Source organism: Hippichthys cyanospilos, chromosome 17, assembly GCF_059441005.1.
Source record: "Hippichthys cyanospilos isolate Australia breed blue-spotted pipefish chromosome 17, RoL_Hcya_1.0, whole genome shotgun sequence".
Taxonomy (NCBI): domain Eukaryota; kingdom Metazoa; phylum Chordata; class Actinopteri; order Syngnathiformes; family Syngnathidae; genus Hippichthys; species Hippichthys cyanospilos.
This window is the reverse complement of record NC_142385.1, coordinates 15,339,521-15,360,343: the sequence shown is the minus strand read 5'-3', so window position 1 is coordinate 15,360,343 and position 20,823 is coordinate 15,339,521. Positions and strand designations below refer to the sequence as shown.

The following is a 20,823-nucleotide window of genomic DNA, read 5'->3' as shown; positions in this document are numbered from 1 at the left end:
TTTGAAGTCGATATTTGTTGTATATTTCTTTAAGTATTTTGAAATTGAAGACAGCCCTGGAAAGGTGCCGTTTATTTGATTTAGCTGTTTATGGGGTTCTTTTAGAGTAAAATGAACATTTTTTTAATTTCATAAACTACTGATAAATTTTAAATGCGTTTGTCAATTTATTAATTAGAAAAATGGTTAAGGTTTTAAAATATAAACGGTTGAAATGCAGCATTCTAATAATTGAACTTTCCACAATACGTATTTGGTTTAAATGCATTCATATTTCGCGACGTTAGTTTTTACAAGAGAAAACACTTGCGACGCGCGGGGGTGGGGCGTTCAGGTCAATCGGGACAGTTGGCTATCCAGTGCAGTTAGGAGGACAGGGCACTTTGCTCACGTCATCTTGTAACTGACATTTCGGACTCGCACCTAAACGCACCATGAGTGGCAACGAGAACTCCGCGAACGAGGTCCAAAAGAAGGTCCAAAGTGAGCCCGAGAGGGTTCCGCTTTGCTTCGGGGACGAGTTGGAGCTCAACCGCTTCGACGGTTTACCTTTGTCGTCGCGGTACTACGAGCTGCTGGCCGAGAGGAGGACGCTGCCCGCGTGGGCTCTCCGGCGACGGTTCGACGATGCTCTCGCCCGCGCGCAGCTGCTGCTCGTGTGCGCGCACGCCGACGCCGGCCGGAGCACGCAGGTGAGTGGACGCACCTGCTTAACGGATGTGACGTCACGTTTAACAACCGCTTCAAGATATCGGACATTGAAATGAAGTTTGTTTCGTCATCTATCTAACGGCGTAAATTACTTCATGAATGAGATTTGAAGTTATCTTGACGAGGTTTTAAAATCGCCATGATGCAATTTTGTCATCATCATGAGATTTGGAATTCATAACTAGATTTCAAGTCCTCAGGATGACATTTAAAGTCACGCTTTCTCGACAACATGCGAAGTTGTCATGCGATTTGATGTTATGAGATTTAGTCATGAGATTTGAAGTCGTCATGACAAGATTTAAAGTTGTCACGATGAGTTTTCAAGTTGTTATAAGACAAGTTTTTGTCCTTAATCCTACAGATCCCACAGTGGTGCGCAGAGTTCTGTCTTTGTGTCCGGTACCGTTACGGCACGGTGGTCTGCACGCAAGCTGAGGGACGGCGGGCCGTGGACTTGGCCTTGCGCGTGGCCGACGAAATGGACGTGAACGTCGGCCACGAGGTGGGCTACAGCGTCGGCCGGGAGACGTGCTGCGGCTCCGACACCGTTCTCAGGTGGGTTGCGTCGTACGGTTGGATTCTGAAGTACCAAAGTAGGATCTTGGAGGGCGCCGCCCCTGCCAAAACATCATACCGTCTTCTCAGGTTCTGCACCGACGACGTCTTGCTCAGAGAGATGATGTCCGACCCTTTTCTGGAGCACTACGGCGCGATCGTCATCGACCAGGCCCACCAGAGGACGGTGAGCACCGACCTCCTGCTGGGCCTTCTGAAGGACATCCTGGCGCATAGGCCCGAACTCCGGGTGGTGGTCCTCGCCGCGCCGCCCCTCGCGGACGGCCTTCGGAATCACTTCCGCAAAGCGCCCATCCTCACCCTGGAGTCGTCGAGTCTACCCGAGGTGGTGCACAGCGGGGGCGCGAAAGACTACTTCTACTCCGCTCTGAGGCTGGTTCTGGAGATCCATCGCTCCAAGGAGGATGGTGATGTCATCGTGTTTTTGGCATCAGAGGAAGTACGTTTTTGCTCCACAAAACGTACTTGGAAGGTGTCAAACTCTGGTCCTTGAGGGCCGGTATTAATCCTGTTTTCAAAGTTTCTCTACCTAATACACCTGATTCTAATGATAAGCTCATCACCAAGCGCCACAGGACCTTGAAACTCATCCTAATCATTTGAATATGAAAGAGAAGGATCAAAATCATGCAGGATACCGGCCCTCAAGGACTGGAATTTCACATCTTACGGCGCCTTTGGAAGTCAAAAGTTGTGACTTCTTCCACAGGAGATCCACTGTGCCCACAGCATCCTGCGGAAAGAAGGAACCAGACTAGGAGCACACCTAGGCCAGATGGCGCCCGTGGTCCTGGGCGCCGGCAGGGGCGGACTCGCACCGCGACCAAATGAGCGTGGGACCTGCGGAAAAACCAGGAGAGTTTTCCTCACCGCCCGACACGGAGAGGACATGTGGCGGCTCATCGACACTGTCAAATTTGTCGTCGACTGTGGAGTCCAGAAGGCAACGGTGACCCCTCTTCTGACCTCCGTTAAGTTTTTTTTTTTAGTTGGCGGAATTAAGCCCCGTGTCGCCATGTTTCCAGGTGTACAATCCGAGAATCAGAGCAAACTCCGAGGCGCTTCAGTCCATCGGTCGCTGTCAGGCAGAACTTCGGAGACGACTGTGCGGACCAGAAGGTACGAAGTATCGACCCTTAGAATATCGTCTATTAGAAAAACAAATCCGCCCCGGTGTTTGGGGATTGCAAACCCGGCCCGGGGTCCTGACTTTTCCATCCCGGATTGAATTTCTTTCGCAGGTAAATGTTTCCGTCTATACCCGGAGGACGGGCGACTCCCTGCGACTAGAACGGCGCAGATCCTGGAGTCCAACATCACGGCCGTGGTTCTCTTCCTGAAGAGGATGGAGATCGGGGGCTTGGGCCGATGCCGGTTCATCGAGCGGCCCGGTGAGCCCGGCGGGAAAATGCTGAGTAACTGTCTGCAAAAAAAAAAAAAAAAAAATGGAGGTCTGGTTCCCACGGACGTGGTGTGTTTGCGCTAAGTTTATTTGGGCCCGTTGAGGCGTAACTGAGCCGATCCGACGCCAGCCGGCGGCCCGGCATTGTTGGACGCGAGGGCCAAAAGGGGGACAGCTCGTTAGTGGTTACGCAAGCTTTCTTTCTCGTTAGGAAACAATGAGGAAGTGGTTACGCTTGGCGATTGGTCGGTTACCTGACTTGCAAACACCAAACGCTCGTAAACAGCACAACAGAAAAGTATGCAAGAGGATTAGGTCCAGTGAAGAATGTAAAAGGTTGACGGAATTCTGACTTTTTACGGGTCGGATTTCTGACTGTCAAAATTCTCACTTTAAAGTGAAAATCACGACTTTCGGGATTATCACCTAATGGTCAGAATTCGAACGGCATTATTTTCAAAATTCTCAATCGAGTGAATTCTCATAGTCAGAACTTTAGTGCAAAATCAAAGAATTCTGACTTTATAGTCAAAATTCTTACTTTATTCGGTTTAATGGTTACTGAGTGGTCAGATTTCTTTAAGAATTCTGATGGTTATCATTCATTTAAACTACAAATCTGACTTTATCCTCAGAATTCTCACTTTTATAGTCTATTCATTCAGCTTAATGATGCTTGAGAAGTCAGAATTCTGACTTTTGTGTGAAATCTGACATCCTCAGCATTGACTTTATACCAAGAATTCTGACTTAATTCACAGATTTCTGATTTCAGTCAAATTTCTTACATTCTTCAATTGAATGAATCCTGAAATGTCTCACCATGAAGTCAGAATTCTGACTTTTCACATTTCAAGGTATCTCCGCTTTACCTTCTTTTATTCTGACTTTAAAGTGCCGAATCTGATAAAAGTGAGAATCTTGCTAACTTTCAGAAGAAGGCCTCGCTCCTTTTTGTGATTCCCGGTGTCCTTTCCGGGCGCAGATCCCGAGAATCTCATGCAGGCCTTGGAGGAGTTGGACTACCTGGCCGCTCTGGACGACGACGGCAACCTCTCGGAGATGGGCGTGGTCATGTCGGAAATCCCCCTGGAGCCTCAGCTGGCCAAAGCGCTGCTGGCCTCCTGCGAGTTCGACTGCGTCAGCGAGATGCTGACCGTGGCGGCCATGCTTTCGGGTGCCTTCCCGTTTCGACTGGCGAAACGCTCATTTGATTGTTGTGGTTTGCTTCCTGTTGCGGTTCGCTTACGGCCACTCCTCACTCACGTGTTGCATTCAAGGACCTCCAGGTTTTAGCGAACCGTATTACTGGTTTCTTCTTTCCTTCATTAGCTTGCGTCTTTTTCATTTCTTAAGCTCCCACCTGCTTCTTGGAGCCGCCCACCGGATTATGCCACGAGGCCTTGCGGTGTCATAGGAAATTCCAGCACCGTGATGGTGACCACTTCACCCTCATAAACGTCTTCAATGCCTTCAAGAGAAGCCAGAAGGATCCATGTAAGTCACCATGTCAGAAGTGCATTTCTTGGGGCTTGATTTTGTTTTCGGAGAGATTTTCCTTCAATTTTGCACTGTAGGTTTCCGTGCCGAAAAATGGTGCCGGGACAATTTCCTGGACTGTTCGGCTCTCCGGACCGCAGAAAGCATCAGGGCGGAGCTGACCGACACGTTGAATCGGATCGAGCTGCCGGTCTCGGAACCGGCGTTTGGCAGCGGGGAAAACGCAGCCAATCTGAAGCGAGCCCTGCTGGCGGGTTTCTTCATGCAGGTGCGTGGTCCAGCTCAAAAGATGATATTGTGAAACATACAAAAAAAAAAATCATAGAACTGCTACACTAGCGTTCTCGTTAGCATCAGTAGCTAGCTTCTTCGCGCTACTGCTCAGCGCAGGTAAAATCCTTGGTGGAGAGTCGCAATGGGCGGAGGTCATCATCTGGACCAGGCATTAGGTTTTGGTCCGTGTTGGATTATAAACAATCAATCTTGGGTTTCTTTTTCACTTTTTTTTTTTTACAGTTCAGCAGGTTAATGTCTTCTGGTATTTATTCATATAGTAAATTTGCACAAATCATCTTATTGATAAGAAATTAAGAATAAAGTTTGACTGACTTGTTTTGTTGACATTCCCTTTAGCGTAGCCCCATCTAGTGGATGCATAACGCAAGCCCAGCCACTACTGTAGCTTCTATTCTATGCGCCTTGTAATACAGCGCACCCTATCTATAAAAAGTTGAAAAATAGGCCCTTCGTTGGAGGCGCGCTTTATAATCCCATGCGGATTATAGTACGGTACAGTTGAACACGTGTTTGATACCCCCGCTGTCACCTATCTCAAGGTGGCTCGGGATGTGGACGGCTCGGGAAATTACCTTATCCTGGCGCACAAGCACGTGGCCCATCTGCACCCGTCGTCCGTTTACGGGCCGCGCTTCGACAAGCCGGGCCCGCCCGAGTGGGTGCTGTTCCACGAGTACACGCTGGCGGAAAACAACTGCGTGAGGATCGTCACCCAGATTTCCCCGCATGCGTGAGTCTCCGGGATTGGATCCCATTTTTCCGTCACACGCTTAGTTTGCTTAGTTTGCGGGTTTCTTTCCCTGTTGTAGCTTCACTCAAACGGCTCCGGGCTTCTACTTTTACAACTTGCCCCAGAGCGAGAGCAAAGACATCCTGCGGGACATCTTGGACCCAAACGCCACCGGAACTCTTTGTAAGGAGCGCAGAGGCAGAAACCACGCTGACGAGAACGGAGGCGGCAGCAGCGGCGCGCCGTCGACCGATCGCTGCGTCGTCCAATGAGGCGGGGATACATTCAAATGCTCATGCGGTCCTGCAAAAGTCAGAAGACTTAACAGCAACGGTAGGCTGTCAATTTATAGTTATCGTTTGGCACAACTGTGACATTAAATAAGCCTAATAATGTTTAAACTATCGTCCCAAAGCGGCTGCTGTGCTCAGTAAAGTGTTAAAGTTGCCACGTTGTGCGAATGGCTAATGCTAACTCGTCACTAAAAATTCAAGGCGACCTGCAGTTAGCGTGTTCTCCTTGATGAGAGTACTAATGTGGCTAATGCTAACATGGCTAGCACGGAGGAAAGACCAAATGTATACGAGGCAGCAAAATTGTCAGACAAAATATTTCATTTCAAATCTGTGTAAAACACGATTCCTTGACTTTAATTGAACCCAGGGCAAGTCAACCCCGATAAGCATTCAACAATTTGATGTTGTTTAGGGGAAAAAAAAAGTTTACAAAAAAAACTGTATAGCAAAGGTGGCAAAGTCCGATCAATGTTTCCCTTCATACAACGCGCCGTTGGTTGAAGGGAAATATTGAAAACAGGCTGGATGGCTGTTCTCGAGGACCGGACTTTTTTTTGGCCACGCCCGGTTTAATTTTCAACAAATCAGTCCTGTAGATTTAACCTCATCTGGGACCGTTTTGTCAACATGATTTTTAAACCATATAGTACTGTGTAGAAAAAAACTATACTTAAATTTATATGTGAAATTTTCTGAAAAGCTCAATAACATCGTTGGTATAATAAACAATTGCAGAGTACTTACAAGTTTCCTGCAAACCTGCCGTGTAGTTATTCCCGTTGCATTAAATATTTGCAATACCGATAATAACGGCTGTCCATTCTTTCCGCGAAGTGAGAAATTCCTCCCGTCGTTTATTCTGCGACGGGTCATCAGACGGTCAGATGTTCTTTAAGTTTGTCCATGACGGCGGGTATCCGCTCCACCGGGATCAACATGACCGTGCGGAAGGGCTTCATGGGAACGTCGCTGAAGGACCAGCGTCCGCTCAGGCACGAGTCGGCCTCGTCCTGCACCGAGAAGTGGAAGGCGAAGGCCGCTTGCTGCCAAAAGAAATTCCAAATATGAAAATAGGAAGCGCCGAAGGTCAAGGCAAGACTGCGGCGGTCACCTCGTAGAAGAACTCCTCCTCGGCGTTGATGAAGACGTATTGGTCGTTGGAGTCGGGGCCTTTGAGGGCGAGGCTATTGGCGGCCTGCTTGCAGGTCTTGCTGATCATCAGCCAGTAGTGGTACTTGGCCACGGGCTTGTTGGTCCGCTCGGCTTCGGCGAGCTCGTCCCTGTCGAAATTGAGCTCAGTTTTCTACTACCGCCCCTCAAAAAATGTCAAGCAACTCACTGTAGCTGCCTGTGCAGCGGCAGGGCGATCTGCGGCGGCACGTTGATAAAGCGTTCGCTCAGCAGGAACCCGACGGGCTTGGCGGCATCGCCGAGCATCTGCTGCAGCTGCTGGGCGGCGACGCAGCCCGAGCTTTTCTCGCACTTGTCCAGCAACAGCTCTTTCAGCTCCTCAAAACACTGCACGCCCTGCACGCCGCCACACGAGGCCCGTCCGTCTGGATCGCCGAGACGTGACCGCTGCGCGTTTTACCTTATGTTCCGTGAAGTTCAGCATGGTGACGAAACCAAACACTTCATCCGGATCGTCGTCGTCGCTGTCTTCTGGCACTTCGGCTTGCTTGGGAAGAAAAATAACGTTTTATTTCACAAAACTGATTTCAAAATATGATTCATGAGAGTATAAAATACAAAAAAGATTTAAGTTCAATAGAATGGTAACTAGAATGTTATTTAGTGCATGAAATAACATTTGTAAGAATACAAATGAGTTAAATTAAGTTTTAAGTACATAATAATGTAGACCGTGTGTTATCTTAGAAGGGAAAACGCTATAATGGGTTTAATATAAGTATATCATTTGAAGTATTGGATTTGACGTTTGAAATAATGTTTAGTGCATAGAATTACATTTGTAAGAATACGTATGTAAATTTTAAGGACTGAAAAATAAATACAATCGTAAAACAATAATTGCATCCGATAAATATTTTTATTTGAAAATGAAATATTGCTTTTATTGACCGATTTCATTTTAAACTAGCAGTAAAGCATGGACCCACCTTGATGACACTTCCCACGTGTTTCTGCTGGATGATGATGTCAGTCATCTCTAACGTGTCGACCGGAGCCTTCAGGAATAACTAAGAACGCAACATAGGTAAAACACATGTAGTCAATTTTCAAAAATTTATTAAAAAATATTCCAACATAAACTGACACAACCCACCTGTTGCAACAGCTTCCGGATGCCACTGAAGTCGTTAAGCGAGCATGCGTGCGCTTCGAAGTCCACTGTAACCTCCTAAAAAGGAAATACATCTGATTATGTTAAAAACTCTGCAGATTGCACCGAATAATAAATCAGATGAAACACTAGGCTAACGTCATACAATGTTGTTAGCGTTAGCAAGCTAGCGAGGCCGAGCATCGCTTCGTTCACCCGAGTGTCAAATGTCATCCGAACCTCGTCAATCTCCACTTCGAACGATTCGCTGGAGGAATCGTCGCCTTCCCCCAGACTCTCGTCCGAACTGTCGTCGCTTTCCTGGGGGTTTTTCCCCAGACCGAGCGCCCTCTTTTTAGCCGACGAAGACATGCTGCAAACATGCGCCGAGTGTGTTAGGAATCGGAGGAGGGGCGCCGTAAACCACACAGGAAGCGGAGGTTGGGTGGGTTGGAAAATAAAAGCCTAAATACTTGTACAACGTACATCCGCCACTTTTTTCTTGTGACGATCGGGCAGCGTAACCAATGACAGTAACGCGATCATGTTTGAAACACACGTTTTCTAGACGTCCGGAAAAAAAGACAAGTTTGTTGTAGTTTTTTATTATATGTTGATTAATAAATATTCTGAAAAAGCAAACCCGAGAAGCGACAACATGGGGTGGGCGTGGCAACAGTATCGTAAATTGCGTAGGCGCCATTTTGGTTCTACATAAGTTTCGCGATTTCAGCGGAAACTTGCTTACGCGGACGCCATTTTGGCTCAAACTAAAAGCGGTCCCGTTGACTTGCCGTAGTTACGTCAGAGTTTGACGGGCGACTCCGATGAAACTAATCATGAAGGGGTGACATTTATTTCAAACTGCGTTTAATCCACAATGTTTAGTCACACGTTGGTTCTTGACTCAATAAAACAAGACGTACAATTAATTTGAGTAATTAATATCTCAACACGTAAGTCGTGCTTGGGAGGAGTACGTTAGGTCAAAATGAAAATCTCTGCAAACCCCCCTGAGTTTTCTACATGCACTCAGCCGTGTGATCAAGCTAGCAAATTTTGTTGGATTTTTAATAACAACGTTGTTATTGCAGCGATCCTGTAACGCAAACGTCATGATACATCACGGGTAATGCAAGTAAGAGGATTCTCATAGTTGTATTTTCTGATTTAATAAATAATTTGTGAGTGAATGAGATCCAGAAACATCTTACACCCAAGTTGTTATCAGCAAAGTGTCAGCTGTTGGGTGTAGTTGAGTTTTTCTATGCATTCACGCCCTCTTTGGTTCACATTTCACTGGCTTCTTGACTGCGGCTTCATTTGACTATATGATAAAAAACGAGTGCTTTTAGGATATTTAATTTTTACAGTTTTTGTCAAGATGAACGTGCTGCTTCTGAAAGAGTCAAGAGATGGAGACCAAGGGCCCGATCCTTACATCCAGGTAGAGGCACGAAAATAAAATAAACCCATGTTATTTTGACATATTTTAATGTTTGGCTGACCATTGTTTCCAATCCTGCAGGAGATGACGTCACGCGGCCTGCAAGCAACCCTTCTACCTGTGCTATCATTTAAGTTCGTTTCACTTAACTCCTTGTCTGACAAGGTAACCACTAACTTGCCTTTTTTCTCAGATTGTATTTTTAAATTCAATCATTTAAAAAATCTTCCTCAAAGCTTTTCCAAGCAGAAAAGCACGGTGGCCTCATATTTACAAGCCCCCGAGCAGTGGAAGCAGTGAAGATGTGCTTAGAGGACAAACGAGAAGGTGAGACAAGATGACCCTGCCCTCTTTGAAGAAAAAAAAGTTTGCCCTGAAAAGGCGTGCAAAACAAAACAATGCAACAACTAGTGTAGTAAAACGAAACGTCTGTGTCTTTTTCCACAGAATGGGAGTGCACGGCACAAAACAAGTGGAACGCAAAGTCTGTTTACGTGGTGGGGAAGGCCACGGCCGCCTTGGGTAAAGTCACCTGCCGCCGGCATGAACATGCGAGGTGCCGTTAGCACAAGTGACAACTTGCTGTGATGTACTTTTTAAATTGTTCCTGAGCAGGTGCTTGCGCCTTCCTGAAGTGTGTCACACCTTTTGTTATTTTTTACGGCCTATAGACTCTTGCATAATGTTTGTACACAAGGGTAGTAGGAAGTACCATACGTCCCCAACTATATGACACAGTAAAAATGAAGGCCAAAAGTAGGGGGGCGTCCTATAAACGGTAACTTTAAAATGTATAGAACATGGAAAGGTATTCCATTTGACTCATTTAGTCATTGCAGTCTTTTGGCATATGCACGCAATCATAAACTTGATGGAACACGGATGATGCGCAACTTTGGATATTTATGGAAAGATGAACTTGAGCTGCGGCGAAAAGAAAAGGAAAAACAACTGATGCTTATTTTTTATTTCCCCTTCAGTTCGCCGTCTTGGTTTGAACCCGCACGGTGAGGACACGGGGACGGCGGAGGTCCTGTCGCGTGTCATCATTGAACGTACGTTGTTGTGTTTTCTCTGTATTTTAACATTATGATTGAAGTGTTCAAAAACCAGCACAAGCCATTTTTGAATCGAAATTAAAACATACTTAAAGCTTCGGAACTGCATTTGTAATGATATTTCTATGTGTATTTTATTCAGCAACTCGAAGTAGATTACGTAACATCTTTTGTATTTCTGGCTCCCTAGACAAAAAAATAACCAATGATTGACATAATCCAGGGATATTCGTACACCCATTTGCGAACTGCTGGATTAATTCGAGTTACAACATGGGAAGATGACACGTGTGGATTCATATGAAAGGAAAATCTGTCATTGGCCAAGTTGCCTTAATTAGAAGTACTGCATTGCAAATGAGCACATTTCCTTTTCTGTGTAGGAGAGGACACCAGTATCCCCCCACTTTTCTTCCCCTGCGGCTCTATCAAAAGAGAAGTTCTACCTACGGCTTTGAGGCAGAATGGTAAAATGTTCTTTAAGTTAAAAATGGATATATATAATTCAAGCGTCGAAACCTACTCCCTTAATTACAGTGAAACATGCAAGACGTGACTTTGTTTAAAGTTTTCCAATTGGGCGTAAAGAAAATAAGAGTCGATCCCTTAATTGTATTTATTTACTGTAATACTATATCGAATGACTGTTATCACTCCCTGGCTTGTCCACTAGGGGTCCCTCTCGAGACATTGACCGTCTATCAAACGGCGGTGCATCCTGACGTGGAGAACAATCTTGCAGAGTATTTTGCAGCGCAGGTCAACTTAACTCACATTATTTACATATAAACTCTCAATGCACCGACTGCATTTTGTACATTGTCACCCTCAGGGCCCCCCGGCTTGCGTAGCCTTCTTCAGCCCGTCGGGAGTCAACTTCTGCCTGCAGGCCTTGTGCAGGCTGGCCGGCGAGCGGCTAGCTCAAATTAAGGCATGTCTGTATGCCTGATAACCATGCACAATTTCATCCATCAGCGAAGAGTCAAATAATCATTCACGTACCCTGTTGTGTGCAGTTTGCCGCCATCGGGCCCACCACGCGGGACGCAATGCAGGCTGCGGGTCTGAGCGTTAGCTGCACCGCCGAGAAGCCCACGGCGCAGCACCTGGCGGAGGCCATAAGCAAAGCGCTACAATGATCATTTACCTTGAGCACTCAAACGTGTTAACTGGACACTGTACAGTAGCTTATGACGAGTGTATATTTGAAATTCTACTTTCTAATTTTGTATCTATGTTCTATTTATTCACACAATGAAATCAAAAGCCATGGCACATACGGATATTATTGCACTGGATATGGTGATGTTGTTATGTGCGGTCTTCTCAATAAAATATAATACTTCAGTGTTCAACGTGGGTGTTCTTCAAAGTGCATTGAAAACCAGCGAAGCGTTTTCTAACACGTCGACACTATTTCAAGCTCAAGACGAGCGGCGTTTGTTTTTCACACAACGTTGCGGGATGCCCTTTCCGTCCGAGCGACCACACCTGTGCCGCCTGGTCCTATAAAGCCGCGCAGCCGACAGGTTTCCTTTTTAGCTGACAGCGGACACGAAACGAAACCACGATGCTGACTTCAATCCAGCTGATCACTTTTTTGCTTCTCTGGACGAGCAACGGCGAGCAACTTTTCCACCATCGCGATCACTCTGATTTGCAGCTGTTCAACGCCCAGCACGCTCAGACCATAACGGACAAGTACACAGCAGAGGTGAATTTAGATGAAATTTGGGACAAAATAAGATCTTAGGATTTAGTAGTTACGTGACAATGATTCATCCCTGTGCGGTCCAGCTATTCCTTTCCAGATACGGCTTCATGAAACCGGTGAGGTGGGAGGAGACGCGGGACATGGACGAGAATCCCGACTACAATGAGGCTTTTCTCGACGAGCTCCAAGCCAGCATCCAGGAGTGGACCTCGGTGCCTCATTCCAGGGACAGTTCTCCTCCAGGGGGGGAGAACCAAGCGTTTACGGCAGCACTTAAAGACTTCCAGAGACTGTCCGGCCTGCCGGCGACGGGTATGCTGGACGACGCCACAAGGGAGGTCATGAACAAGCCGAGATGTGGCGTTCCGGACAAGGAAATGGACCAGGAGGCAGAAGGCTCCGCGGAGGTGTTCGGTCCTGAATTTGAACTTGAGGAGAGTCTCGCCTTGGATGCTGACAACAGCACCAGTTTGGATCCTTTTAACGAGACTGATAGCAACCACGCAACAAACGACACGCCGCCTGGAATTGCTAATGAGACCGAAATAAGCCTTTTGAATGTTAATGACACAGAAAGTGCCCTCTCTGACACCAACAGTACCGAATTGGGCTCGGACTTCACACCGAAAAACAGTTCCCGGGACGAAGGGTCGGCGAAAAAGCGCTCCAGCCCAGCAGTGGCACGCAGGAAACGCCACCTGGCCGCCCTGGTGTCCGAGCGCAGGCGCAACAAGCGGGACTTGGGCGAGGTGGGACACATGGCCTTCAGCAAGAACATCTTGAAGTGGCGGCTGATGGGCGAAGGTTACAGCAACCAGCTGTCCATCGAGGAGCAACGCTACATCTTCAGGCTGGCCTTCAGGATGTGGAGTGAGGTGTCGCCGCTGCAGTTTATGGAAGACAACCGCTCACCGTTGGAGGACATTGACATCAGGCTGGGCTTTGGCACAGGTATGGCAAAATGACAAGATGGATTATAGCGAAAAATGTGACTTGCACTGGAAGATTTACCAGTTTTGGATCCAAATTTAAGACAGCTGTCCATCTAGGATTTTGGGGTTCCAACAAGTGCCAGATGTTTTATCTTTGGGGGGGGGCGTAAGGACATCTGAGCGGCCTCCAAAAACAAACATTCGGAAACATACTATCAAATAAACCCCCATTTTCATATTGAAGAAAATGTTTGTGTACAAAAATCTATAAGTGTATGGATAGGGCTGATGCCACCCAACATGAGGATGGGGGTTGAAAGTAAGAATTCATTCATATTTGATTACGTAATGACTCTTTCAAAGTTGAATTGTAAAAGTTGGGGTTAATCCGCCAGGTCAATTGTCTGGAGTGGAACCTGGGGGTATAAGCATTCAGGGTTGGCAACCACCAGTGGTTTCAACATGCATTTCTTTCGTTGTTAAAAAGTCAGGCGATGACATTTTCCGCCATCTAGGAAGACATCTCGGTTGCAATCAGAGGTTCGATGGCAGCGGTCAAGAGTTTGCCCACGCCTGGTTCCTGGGGGACATCCACTTTGACGACGACGAGCATTTTACTGCCCCCAATACGGGTAATGGAATCAGCCTCCTTAAGGTGAGAGATCCCCGAGTCGCAATGTTTGTTTTGGGTTTTATTCTAGGTGCAAGTATTTGTGTTTTTTAGGTGGCGGTTCATGAGATTGGACATGTCTTAGGGCTGCCGCACATCTACAGACCTGGATCCATCATGCAGCCCAGCTATCTGCCCCAGGAGGCTGGCTTTGAAATGAGCTGGATGGACAGGAAAGCCATCCAGAACCTCTATGGTGAGCAATGTCCAGATTTTGAAGGGGCGGGGGAAGTCCTCGCTTCAAAGACAGTTTTTGGCAGGGGCCTGCAAGGGCCGCTTCGACACCGTGTTCGACTGGATCCGACGAGAGAGAACCCCCCGCGGCCAGTTGGTGGTCCGCTTCAACACCTACTTCATGAGGGAGGGAAGCTACTGGCTGTATGAGAACCGGAACAACCGAACGCGATACGGCGACCCGGTGCCGCTGCAGAGTGGCTGGCGAGGGCTCCCCGCGGATGGCGTGGACGCCTACGTTCACGTTTGGTCCCGGAAACGAGACGCCGTTTACTTCTTTAAAGGTAGGATTCCATTTCGTCCCCCGATAGACTGAAACTTTTTAAAGCAGTTTGACCTCGTTTACATCCAAATCCACAGTCTGTTATGTCAGATTGAATGGAAATAATGGGATTCTCAAGACAACATATCTTTGTCCTACTTGTAACATATCCATGAGTTTGACCGTCTCCCTAATGGACAGGATCCGGAAGCCTTGCAATCTGCAGGACTTTTAAAGCACGTTTTCCAGATACCCCACATTTATAATGTGGATTCTCAGCCAGCCCAAGAGATTTTGGTTCCACATGGATATATCCTAGGCACACTGCAATTTTGTATACGGTTCAGTTTTGGATGTCTCCTGTTATGAAAGGCACCCAGTTCTGGAGGTACGACAGCGAAAATGACAGGGTCTTCAGACAGGACCCAGAGGGCCACCGCTACCCCAGGAAGATCTCCGAGGGTTTCCCGGGAATCTCAGGTCCGATTGACACGGCCGTTTATGACCGAAGGGACTCGTGCATTTACTTCTTCAAAAACAGTCTTGTAAGGATGTTATCCAACATTAACCCATTCACTACCGTGGACGACAATAGACGTCAAAGATCAATTTTTACCGGGCCGGCAGTGAATACGTTCTTACGTCTTTCAACAGGTTTATGCATTCAGCGTGGAGTCCCAAAGTCTGGCGCCGGGTTTTCCCAAACCCATCCGTGAGGTGTTCCCGCCGGTGTCCGGCGACGACCACCCGGGCGGAAGCATCGACGCGGCCTATTTCTCATACGCTCACAATGCCGTGTTCCTCTTCAAGGATTGGCGTTTCTGGCAGGTGGCGAGCGTCCGCGATCGCCGCCGGCGCCCTTTCCTGCCGCGTAACGGCCTGCTGCCGCACAAAGAAGTGGACCAGCACTGGTTCGACATCTGCAATGTCCACCCTACCGCACTCAGGCTGACTAGATAAAGAGCTCCATGGATTTTGCGAGAAAAGAGCATAGATGACAAAAACAACCATTTTGTTGACTACAATAGAATCAAGTCTTCGAGGTATGGAAAGGAAATGTAATTACCCATTCTTACGGTTGACTTCTCAATAGTATCGAACAAAATATTGTCCTGTAATTTAAATTAAAAGTGATTGAAAAAGGAGCAGCTGCTATTCTTTGCGCTGTTTCAATTTCAACCTCATCACACCGGCGCGGCACAACACAAACAAGACATTGATTGGGCAATCAATACCTACCTGGAGCACTTATTCACTCAGCTGGTTTTGAAGGGGCGCGGGGGTGGCGGGGCGGATGGAGCGCCCCAGTGGGAGGCAAATCACCGGCCCAACGCTGCCGTTGAGCAGGGGCATCCGCCAATAACTGCTAGGAGAAATCAATTGTAAGAAAATGAAGCAAATGTCAGCGGAAGATTGTGCACCGTGATGTGTACTCTGTCACATTCCAACCTACTGATGTCCAGTGTCTCAAAATCCACATTGTGTTAGTCATTTGTGCCATTGGAGTGTAGAGAGCCATAAACGTCTCTTTCGGAAATGTCCAAAAATGTTTTCGGGTAGTTGGAAAATATTTATATATCCTCCTGAGACCCATCTTATAAATTTGTGTACACGGCTGTTAGAGCAAAGCGAATTGCATCCAAATTGCATGAGACATACATTATGGAAAGGCGAGGATGTCCTCTACTGAGCACATGAGGATTTACCAAATACATATGTCTACTACAGTCGATGCAAATGAATAGGCTGGGTCTCAGGACGATATAAATTTATATATAGTTTAATGGTATATCGTATAGTAACTTACGGAGGTGAACGCACTCCAATTGCAAACCAAAAAAAAATGCAAATACATTTAACTCTTATGCAGTATTTTGTCCAATTCTTTGATCACCATATTGTAGGCATTTAACATCATAGGGAAAGCATTGAAAGAAGACACTAGGAGCTGAAATTTCACCCAGAGATTGACATGTCAATCAAAAGTAGAAATAGTAATCATAAAAAAATAAGAAAGAGAGATTATAGGTTTCCCCTTTTAACTCTTTCTTTTTCAATCATTTGTCACTAGGGATTTCACTGACATGTTTTGTTCTAAATTTAAACCCTGTGCCCACCGTAATCGCAATCCAAACGTGACAAAATTGTCAAGGTCAGTCGTTGCAGAGAAAAAAAAAACAGCAGAGGGAGCTCTCGATCCACAGTATGGCAAATTATCAGAATAAGTCATTTTTTCCTCAGTCAAAAAGTTGACACAGGAACAATGATTGCCTTGTCTGATTTTATGCAACATTTAAAGTATTTTTGCCTTTCAGGAAAAATGACAAGTTAGCATTAGCATCAGTGTGCAGAAGCTGCCAGAGATTCCAGTTGGGCCATCGTGCGAGAGCAGCCTTTATGTTCTGTTCAAAGAATACGGGAAGCGGATCAGGCGTACACATAAAACACACTCGTGTGTTTGTTTCTTTTGGAGTTTGTGGATGAAAGGAAGCACAAGAGTGAGCGAAGCCTCCATAGCCTGCCGTTTCAATTCACACTCAAGCGCTTAAAAGCATCATCAAATCGTCGTGCAGCTTGTTGAGCGCCATTCATCAACTGTACCCGTTAATTCCTGTTTATTTGACAAGATGACTTTTTTCAACCCTTTTTAGATGGCTTTTGAAGTTCAAAGTGTGTTCTTGGTGGTGTGCGCTTTATGCTCAGACGCAGGTGTCAAACTCAAGGTCCGGGAGCTAAATCTGGCCCGCCACAACATTTTATGCGGCCTGTGAAATGCTAATTTAGAGCTTTTCAACATCTCCAAACAGCCTTTTTTTCTCATCTTTCCAGCAAAGGGTGTTGCGTAAACACTCCCCTAAAAAAAATTGTGCGCCGCACCTCTGTGTATACATGGAAAGACAATTGTCAGTCAGAGTGCACATGAGCTACTGTGCATTGTTGTGGTCATTGCGCTCTCAGACAGCAGCCATCATTACCGACTGGACCGGCACTCACATGAGCATCATTATCAATGCGGCGGGTTCAACAAAGACTAATTTGTCTGGGGTTTGTTTATCTGCGCAAGCAGAGTCTGCCGTGGCGCTGGTGGGGAGGGGTGTGCGCGCACACACACACACACACACACACACACACTCGCCAGTATGCGCGGTCCTCTCATGCTTCCACACAGGTGCGGCGTCTGCGCTTCTAGTCTGCACATGAAAGGCTGTCAGGTAGCTTCATCTCCACTTCACTCAAAGGAGACTTTGTATTATTCATGTACAAAGTAAATGGCCAGAGGAACAAAACATATCACCTATTTTGTTAGATGTAATTCGCAGGAACAGCAGGTGGCGCTGCATTTATTTACCAGCTAATTTCAGTGGCAAGTGATAAACCTGTTGTGTTTGGGGGTTACTCATGTGGAGAGCGGTGGGTTTCAATTAGTGGTGAGGATGATGGAGATGTGGGTGCGAAAAGTTGTGACATAATAATCGACACTTTAAAGTGAGGATTCTGAGAACGATATACGGTAACGACGCTAAAAGACGTGGGGAAGGTCGGCGTGTATTTTCTCTTGCGCAGGCGGAAGGGGAGGTGTAAGGGAGTTGCGATCACTCCTGTCTTGCTCCCGTCATCATAAGTTCACTTGAAGCGGTTTTCATCTGCATGGGCGCGACCCGTGCAAGAGCGCAGAATCAGTGCGGGATGCTTAGAAATGCATCAGTGAAGGAAAATATCACTTTGGGAGTGTTTAAGGTGAGAAATCAACTTTGGAACATGGATAAAAGTTCCAAAAGGTGACTTTTCATGTTACGGCACCTTTAATAAAATATTTGGTTGAATTCAGCAAAACGGGATAGCTTCGGACAAACTATAGCTTGACCTACATTTCAGTACCGTAGCAAAAGAGCACGTCTACAACAGGGTCAAGGACACTAGTCACTCCATCGTGCTAACGTTATCTGAGTTTCCACATTTATTTCTGGATCAGCCAACTAGTTTCCCCAGTTCTCCTGCTAGGGTCAGATGACAGAAGGGTTGGGTTATTCAGAGCTATTGCCACCTGGAAGAACATGTGGTGTCATGATAAAAAGGTCTGCGCAATCCACCCTTCCATTTCCATACCGCCGACCGATGACCAACCGAGAATCCAAAAAGAATTCACGCAAGCAGTGTTTTTAACGCTCCGAGGTTTTTTTCTCATTCGCGGCCTCGCTTCGTCTGCCAGCCGAGCGTTGAATGATTAAAGGAATTATCAGACCAGGAGATCCAAAAGCCCCTCAGAAATGTGTCATGCCCCTGAGCAAAGCATTGTCAGAAAAAAAATGCCTCATACGCTTGCATTCCCGAGCCGCGTCCCGCCCACGAGGAGCTTTAATGACGCCACCGACGGCAAGCGAGCGTTGACTGGCGGAAAACAGCGGGACGCCACGCACGTCAAGTAAATTTAGCATTCCGTCCCCAAATGCCGCGCTTCTATTTTCTTCCCGCCGCCGGTTTGCAATGTCGCCAGATTCCGGGCGATCCGTTTTGCACAAAGAATGTGACTGACGCAACATTAATCTCCCGCACAAAACAGACGCCTTGGCACGAGCGCGGCCCGGCGAGGTGGCGACGTCGCTCCCGATTTCTCAGCGCCCCGTCACCCGGCTGTTCCGCTCCCCGCAAAAAAAATCTTTAGAGCCAACAAACAAAAAATCCAAAAAGCGGGAGGAGGGGGGGGTTGGAACTTTCTAGAGAACTCTTTTAGCAATATGCCATGGCCTACATGGGAGTGAGCCAGAGTGCAAATCCCAAGTAAGATTCCTGCCTGCTTTTGGAGAATGCACTTAATGGAGATTGGGCGGGGATTAGGGGGTAAAATGGGTCCTGAGGAATTCAAGTACCTTGGCTCAGAAGAAAATCTTTCGCCATTTGTTTCTGCCTCATCTACCAGTTTATTTGGAGTACAATGTCAGGAAGAAGTCCAGCAAACAAGAAATCTTCAAGCTGTGCATGACAGGAACGTGTCACCAAGTTCAAAATAAACCTACACCTAACAAATGAACAATAATGCTTTGGTACACTTTTATTTTGAAGGAGACCCCCGCGGCGTGTTGTGCTGTCACGACTGAATTGACTCATGACAGACGGCAACAGTACTACCTTGACCTGAATTCAAGTTCATTGTCTTCTTTTTGTATTCAGAATTGTGCGTTAATCAGGCAAAATATACGCATTTTTTTAACCCGAACACAGGACTTTTTTTTTTTTACTTTTGTCAATGTTAAAAGGTCACAGTTTTAGGTATGCTTATACAATTTTTATAGATGTCATTTATGGTCAAAGTGGCAAGTGGGGGTGAAGGCGAAATGTTTTCTCTTTCTATGGGGGGCTTTGCAAAATATAACCGAGAAGCACTGCTTTAAGGTAATTACTGTAAGTAAGATTACGGCCCATAAAAAATGCACATCTGTGCGACAAAACTTGTTTTTGTGGCTGACAGATCAATGATCTTTGAATGGTGTCGAATAACTGGTGAAATCACATTTTTAAGTTACCTTTTATAAGATGCAAGCATACTTTTGGACTTAATTTTTTGGGGGAAAAAAAAAAGTGAGGAATTAAGGTACAACAACGTTGTTTAATCGCCAGTCACATTTTGGGCATGAATCATGCGGTCCCACAGGCTGGGGTAGCAAAGAAGCGTTTGGAAAAATGTACTCAAAATGAGACCAGAGAAACTGAGTAGAGGGATTAAAGTGAGCCAGCGTTTTTGGGATTGAGGTGAAAAAAACAAAAAAAAACGATGATGTCATCAATTAATTGACGTTGACTCCACTAGGATGGTCACTTTAGCATCTACTGCAAATATTCAGAAGTCATTCTGCCCGTAATGTCCTTCATGGTGAAAAGCATGCATAATTCAATCCAGCGCTTTGACATAAGAGAGCAGGGGCACATATCGGGGCAGAAATCAAACCACGTCTGACAGTGACGCGCAAAACGCTCCTCGGCTGACATTCCGGATTTCGGAAAACTCTTGGCGTGGATGCTTACCCCGCTGCGCGTTAGGACAGAATAAAGCAAATAAAGTTGCCGTTGCAGCAGCGTTTCATCACGCATCGCACCATGCAAATGTGTTACATGACACTTTCCATTTGCAAAGAGGGAGGGAACGCGGCCAAAGCGTGGAAGGAATTTTTTTCACGGAAATTTTTTAGCGCCATACGCCCGTTTGCCTGGGGGGGTGGGGGGGGGGGGGGGCACTAAGGGTGGGCTCAGTCTGGTGCGGGGAAAACAACAAGGCAAACCATAATGTCTTCATACACTTGGGGCGGGCGACCTGCTGTTACTTTTTGTTACGCGCTCGCCGGACACTTGATTAGATACACCTATGCGATCTACGTATGCATTTATCTTTGATTGGATAAAAACTTCATATGGTGTATCGACACAAAACGCCGCTTCTCTGATTTTAAAATCCGTTGAAATGACATAGCTAGCGCAAACGGCTCAGGAGACGATGATTTGGTTGAACCTCTTTGCGAGCTACAGTATATCCGCGGCCCGCGGGCCCTATGTTTCACACCCATGCTTTAAAGTAAGAATGATCACTTTAAAGCTAGGATTCTGAAAGCACCGTTAACGCCAGAATTTTGAGAACGAAGTCAGATTTCTGAAGCCAGAATTCTCACTTTGAAGTCTGAATTCGGGCTTTGAAGTGACAATCGTGAGGTTAAAGT

General features: G+C 46.5%; 4 protein-coding genes across 6 annotated transcripts; 3 read left to right on the top strand and 1 right to left on the bottom strand.

Annotated features, from left to right (window-relative positions):
* Positions 1 to 409: 409 nt before the first annotated feature.
* On the top strand, positions 410 to 6,254 carry dhx32a (DEAH (Asp-Glu-Ala-His) box polypeptide 32a). Of its 3 annotated transcripts, XM_088439719.1 has the most exons (11): positions 410 to 692; positions 1,076 to 1,269; positions 1,360 to 1,729; positions 2,000 to 2,239; positions 2,316 to 2,409; positions 2,532 to 2,681; positions 3,678 to 3,869; positions 4,049 to 4,189; positions 4,270 to 4,460; positions 5,029 to 5,219; positions 5,299 to 6,254. In XM_088439719.1, exons 1-11 carry the CDS (start codon positions 435 to 437, stop codon positions 5,489 to 5,491), a joined length of 2,214 nt encoding a protein of 737 aa, XP_088295845.1. In that variant the 5' UTR covers positions 410 to 434; the 3' UTR covers positions 5,492 to 6,254. The 3 variants fall into 3 exon arrangements, with proteins under 3 accessions (XP_088295845.1, XP_088295843.1, XP_088295844.1); XM_088439717.1 differs by having other exon boundaries at positions 1,076 to 1,729; positions 5,345 to 6,254; XM_088439718.1 differs by having other exon boundaries at positions 1,076 to 1,729.
* On the bottom strand, positions 5,843 to 8,233 carry bccip (BRCA2 and CDKN1A interacting protein). Its single transcript, XM_088439721.1, has 7 exons — positions 8,040 to 8,233; positions 7,803 to 7,877; positions 7,636 to 7,716; positions 7,107 to 7,193; positions 6,855 to 7,042; positions 6,627 to 6,795; positions 5,843 to 6,558 (listed from the first exon to the last, which is right to left on the bottom strand). The coding sequence occupies exons 1-7, from the start codon at positions 8,169 to 8,171 to the stop codon at positions 6,388 to 6,390; spliced, it is 903 nt and encodes a 300-aa protein (XP_088295847.1). The 5' UTR covers positions 8,172 to 8,233; the 3' UTR covers positions 5,843 to 6,387.
* Positions 8,234 to 8,646: 413 nt separating this feature from the next.
* Positions 8,647 to 11,659, top strand: uros (uroporphyrinogen III synthase). The gene is made up of 10 exons (XM_088439723.1): positions 8,647 to 8,937; positions 9,173 to 9,246; positions 9,328 to 9,411; positions 9,483 to 9,573; positions 9,694 to 9,768; positions 10,227 to 10,301; positions 10,688 to 10,771; positions 10,978 to 11,063; positions 11,137 to 11,235; positions 11,321 to 11,659. The coding sequence occupies exons 2-10, from the start codon at positions 9,184 to 9,186 to the stop codon at positions 11,441 to 11,443; spliced, it is 780 nt and encodes a 259-aa protein (XP_088295849.1). The 5' UTR covers positions 8,647 to 8,937; positions 9,173 to 9,183; the 3' UTR covers positions 11,444 to 11,659.
* Positions 11,660 to 11,874: 215 nt separating this feature from the next.
* Positions 11,875 to 15,076, top strand: mmp21 (matrix metallopeptidase 21). The gene is made up of 7 exons (XM_088439720.1): positions 11,875 to 12,018; positions 12,102 to 12,969; positions 13,466 to 13,605; positions 13,675 to 13,816; positions 13,881 to 14,138; positions 14,489 to 14,661; positions 14,771 to 15,076. Exons 1-7 carry the CDS (start codon positions 11,875 to 11,877, stop codon positions 15,074 to 15,076), a joined length of 2,031 nt encoding a protein of 676 aa, XP_088295846.1.
* Positions 15,077 to 20,823: the final 5,747 nt, after the last annotated feature.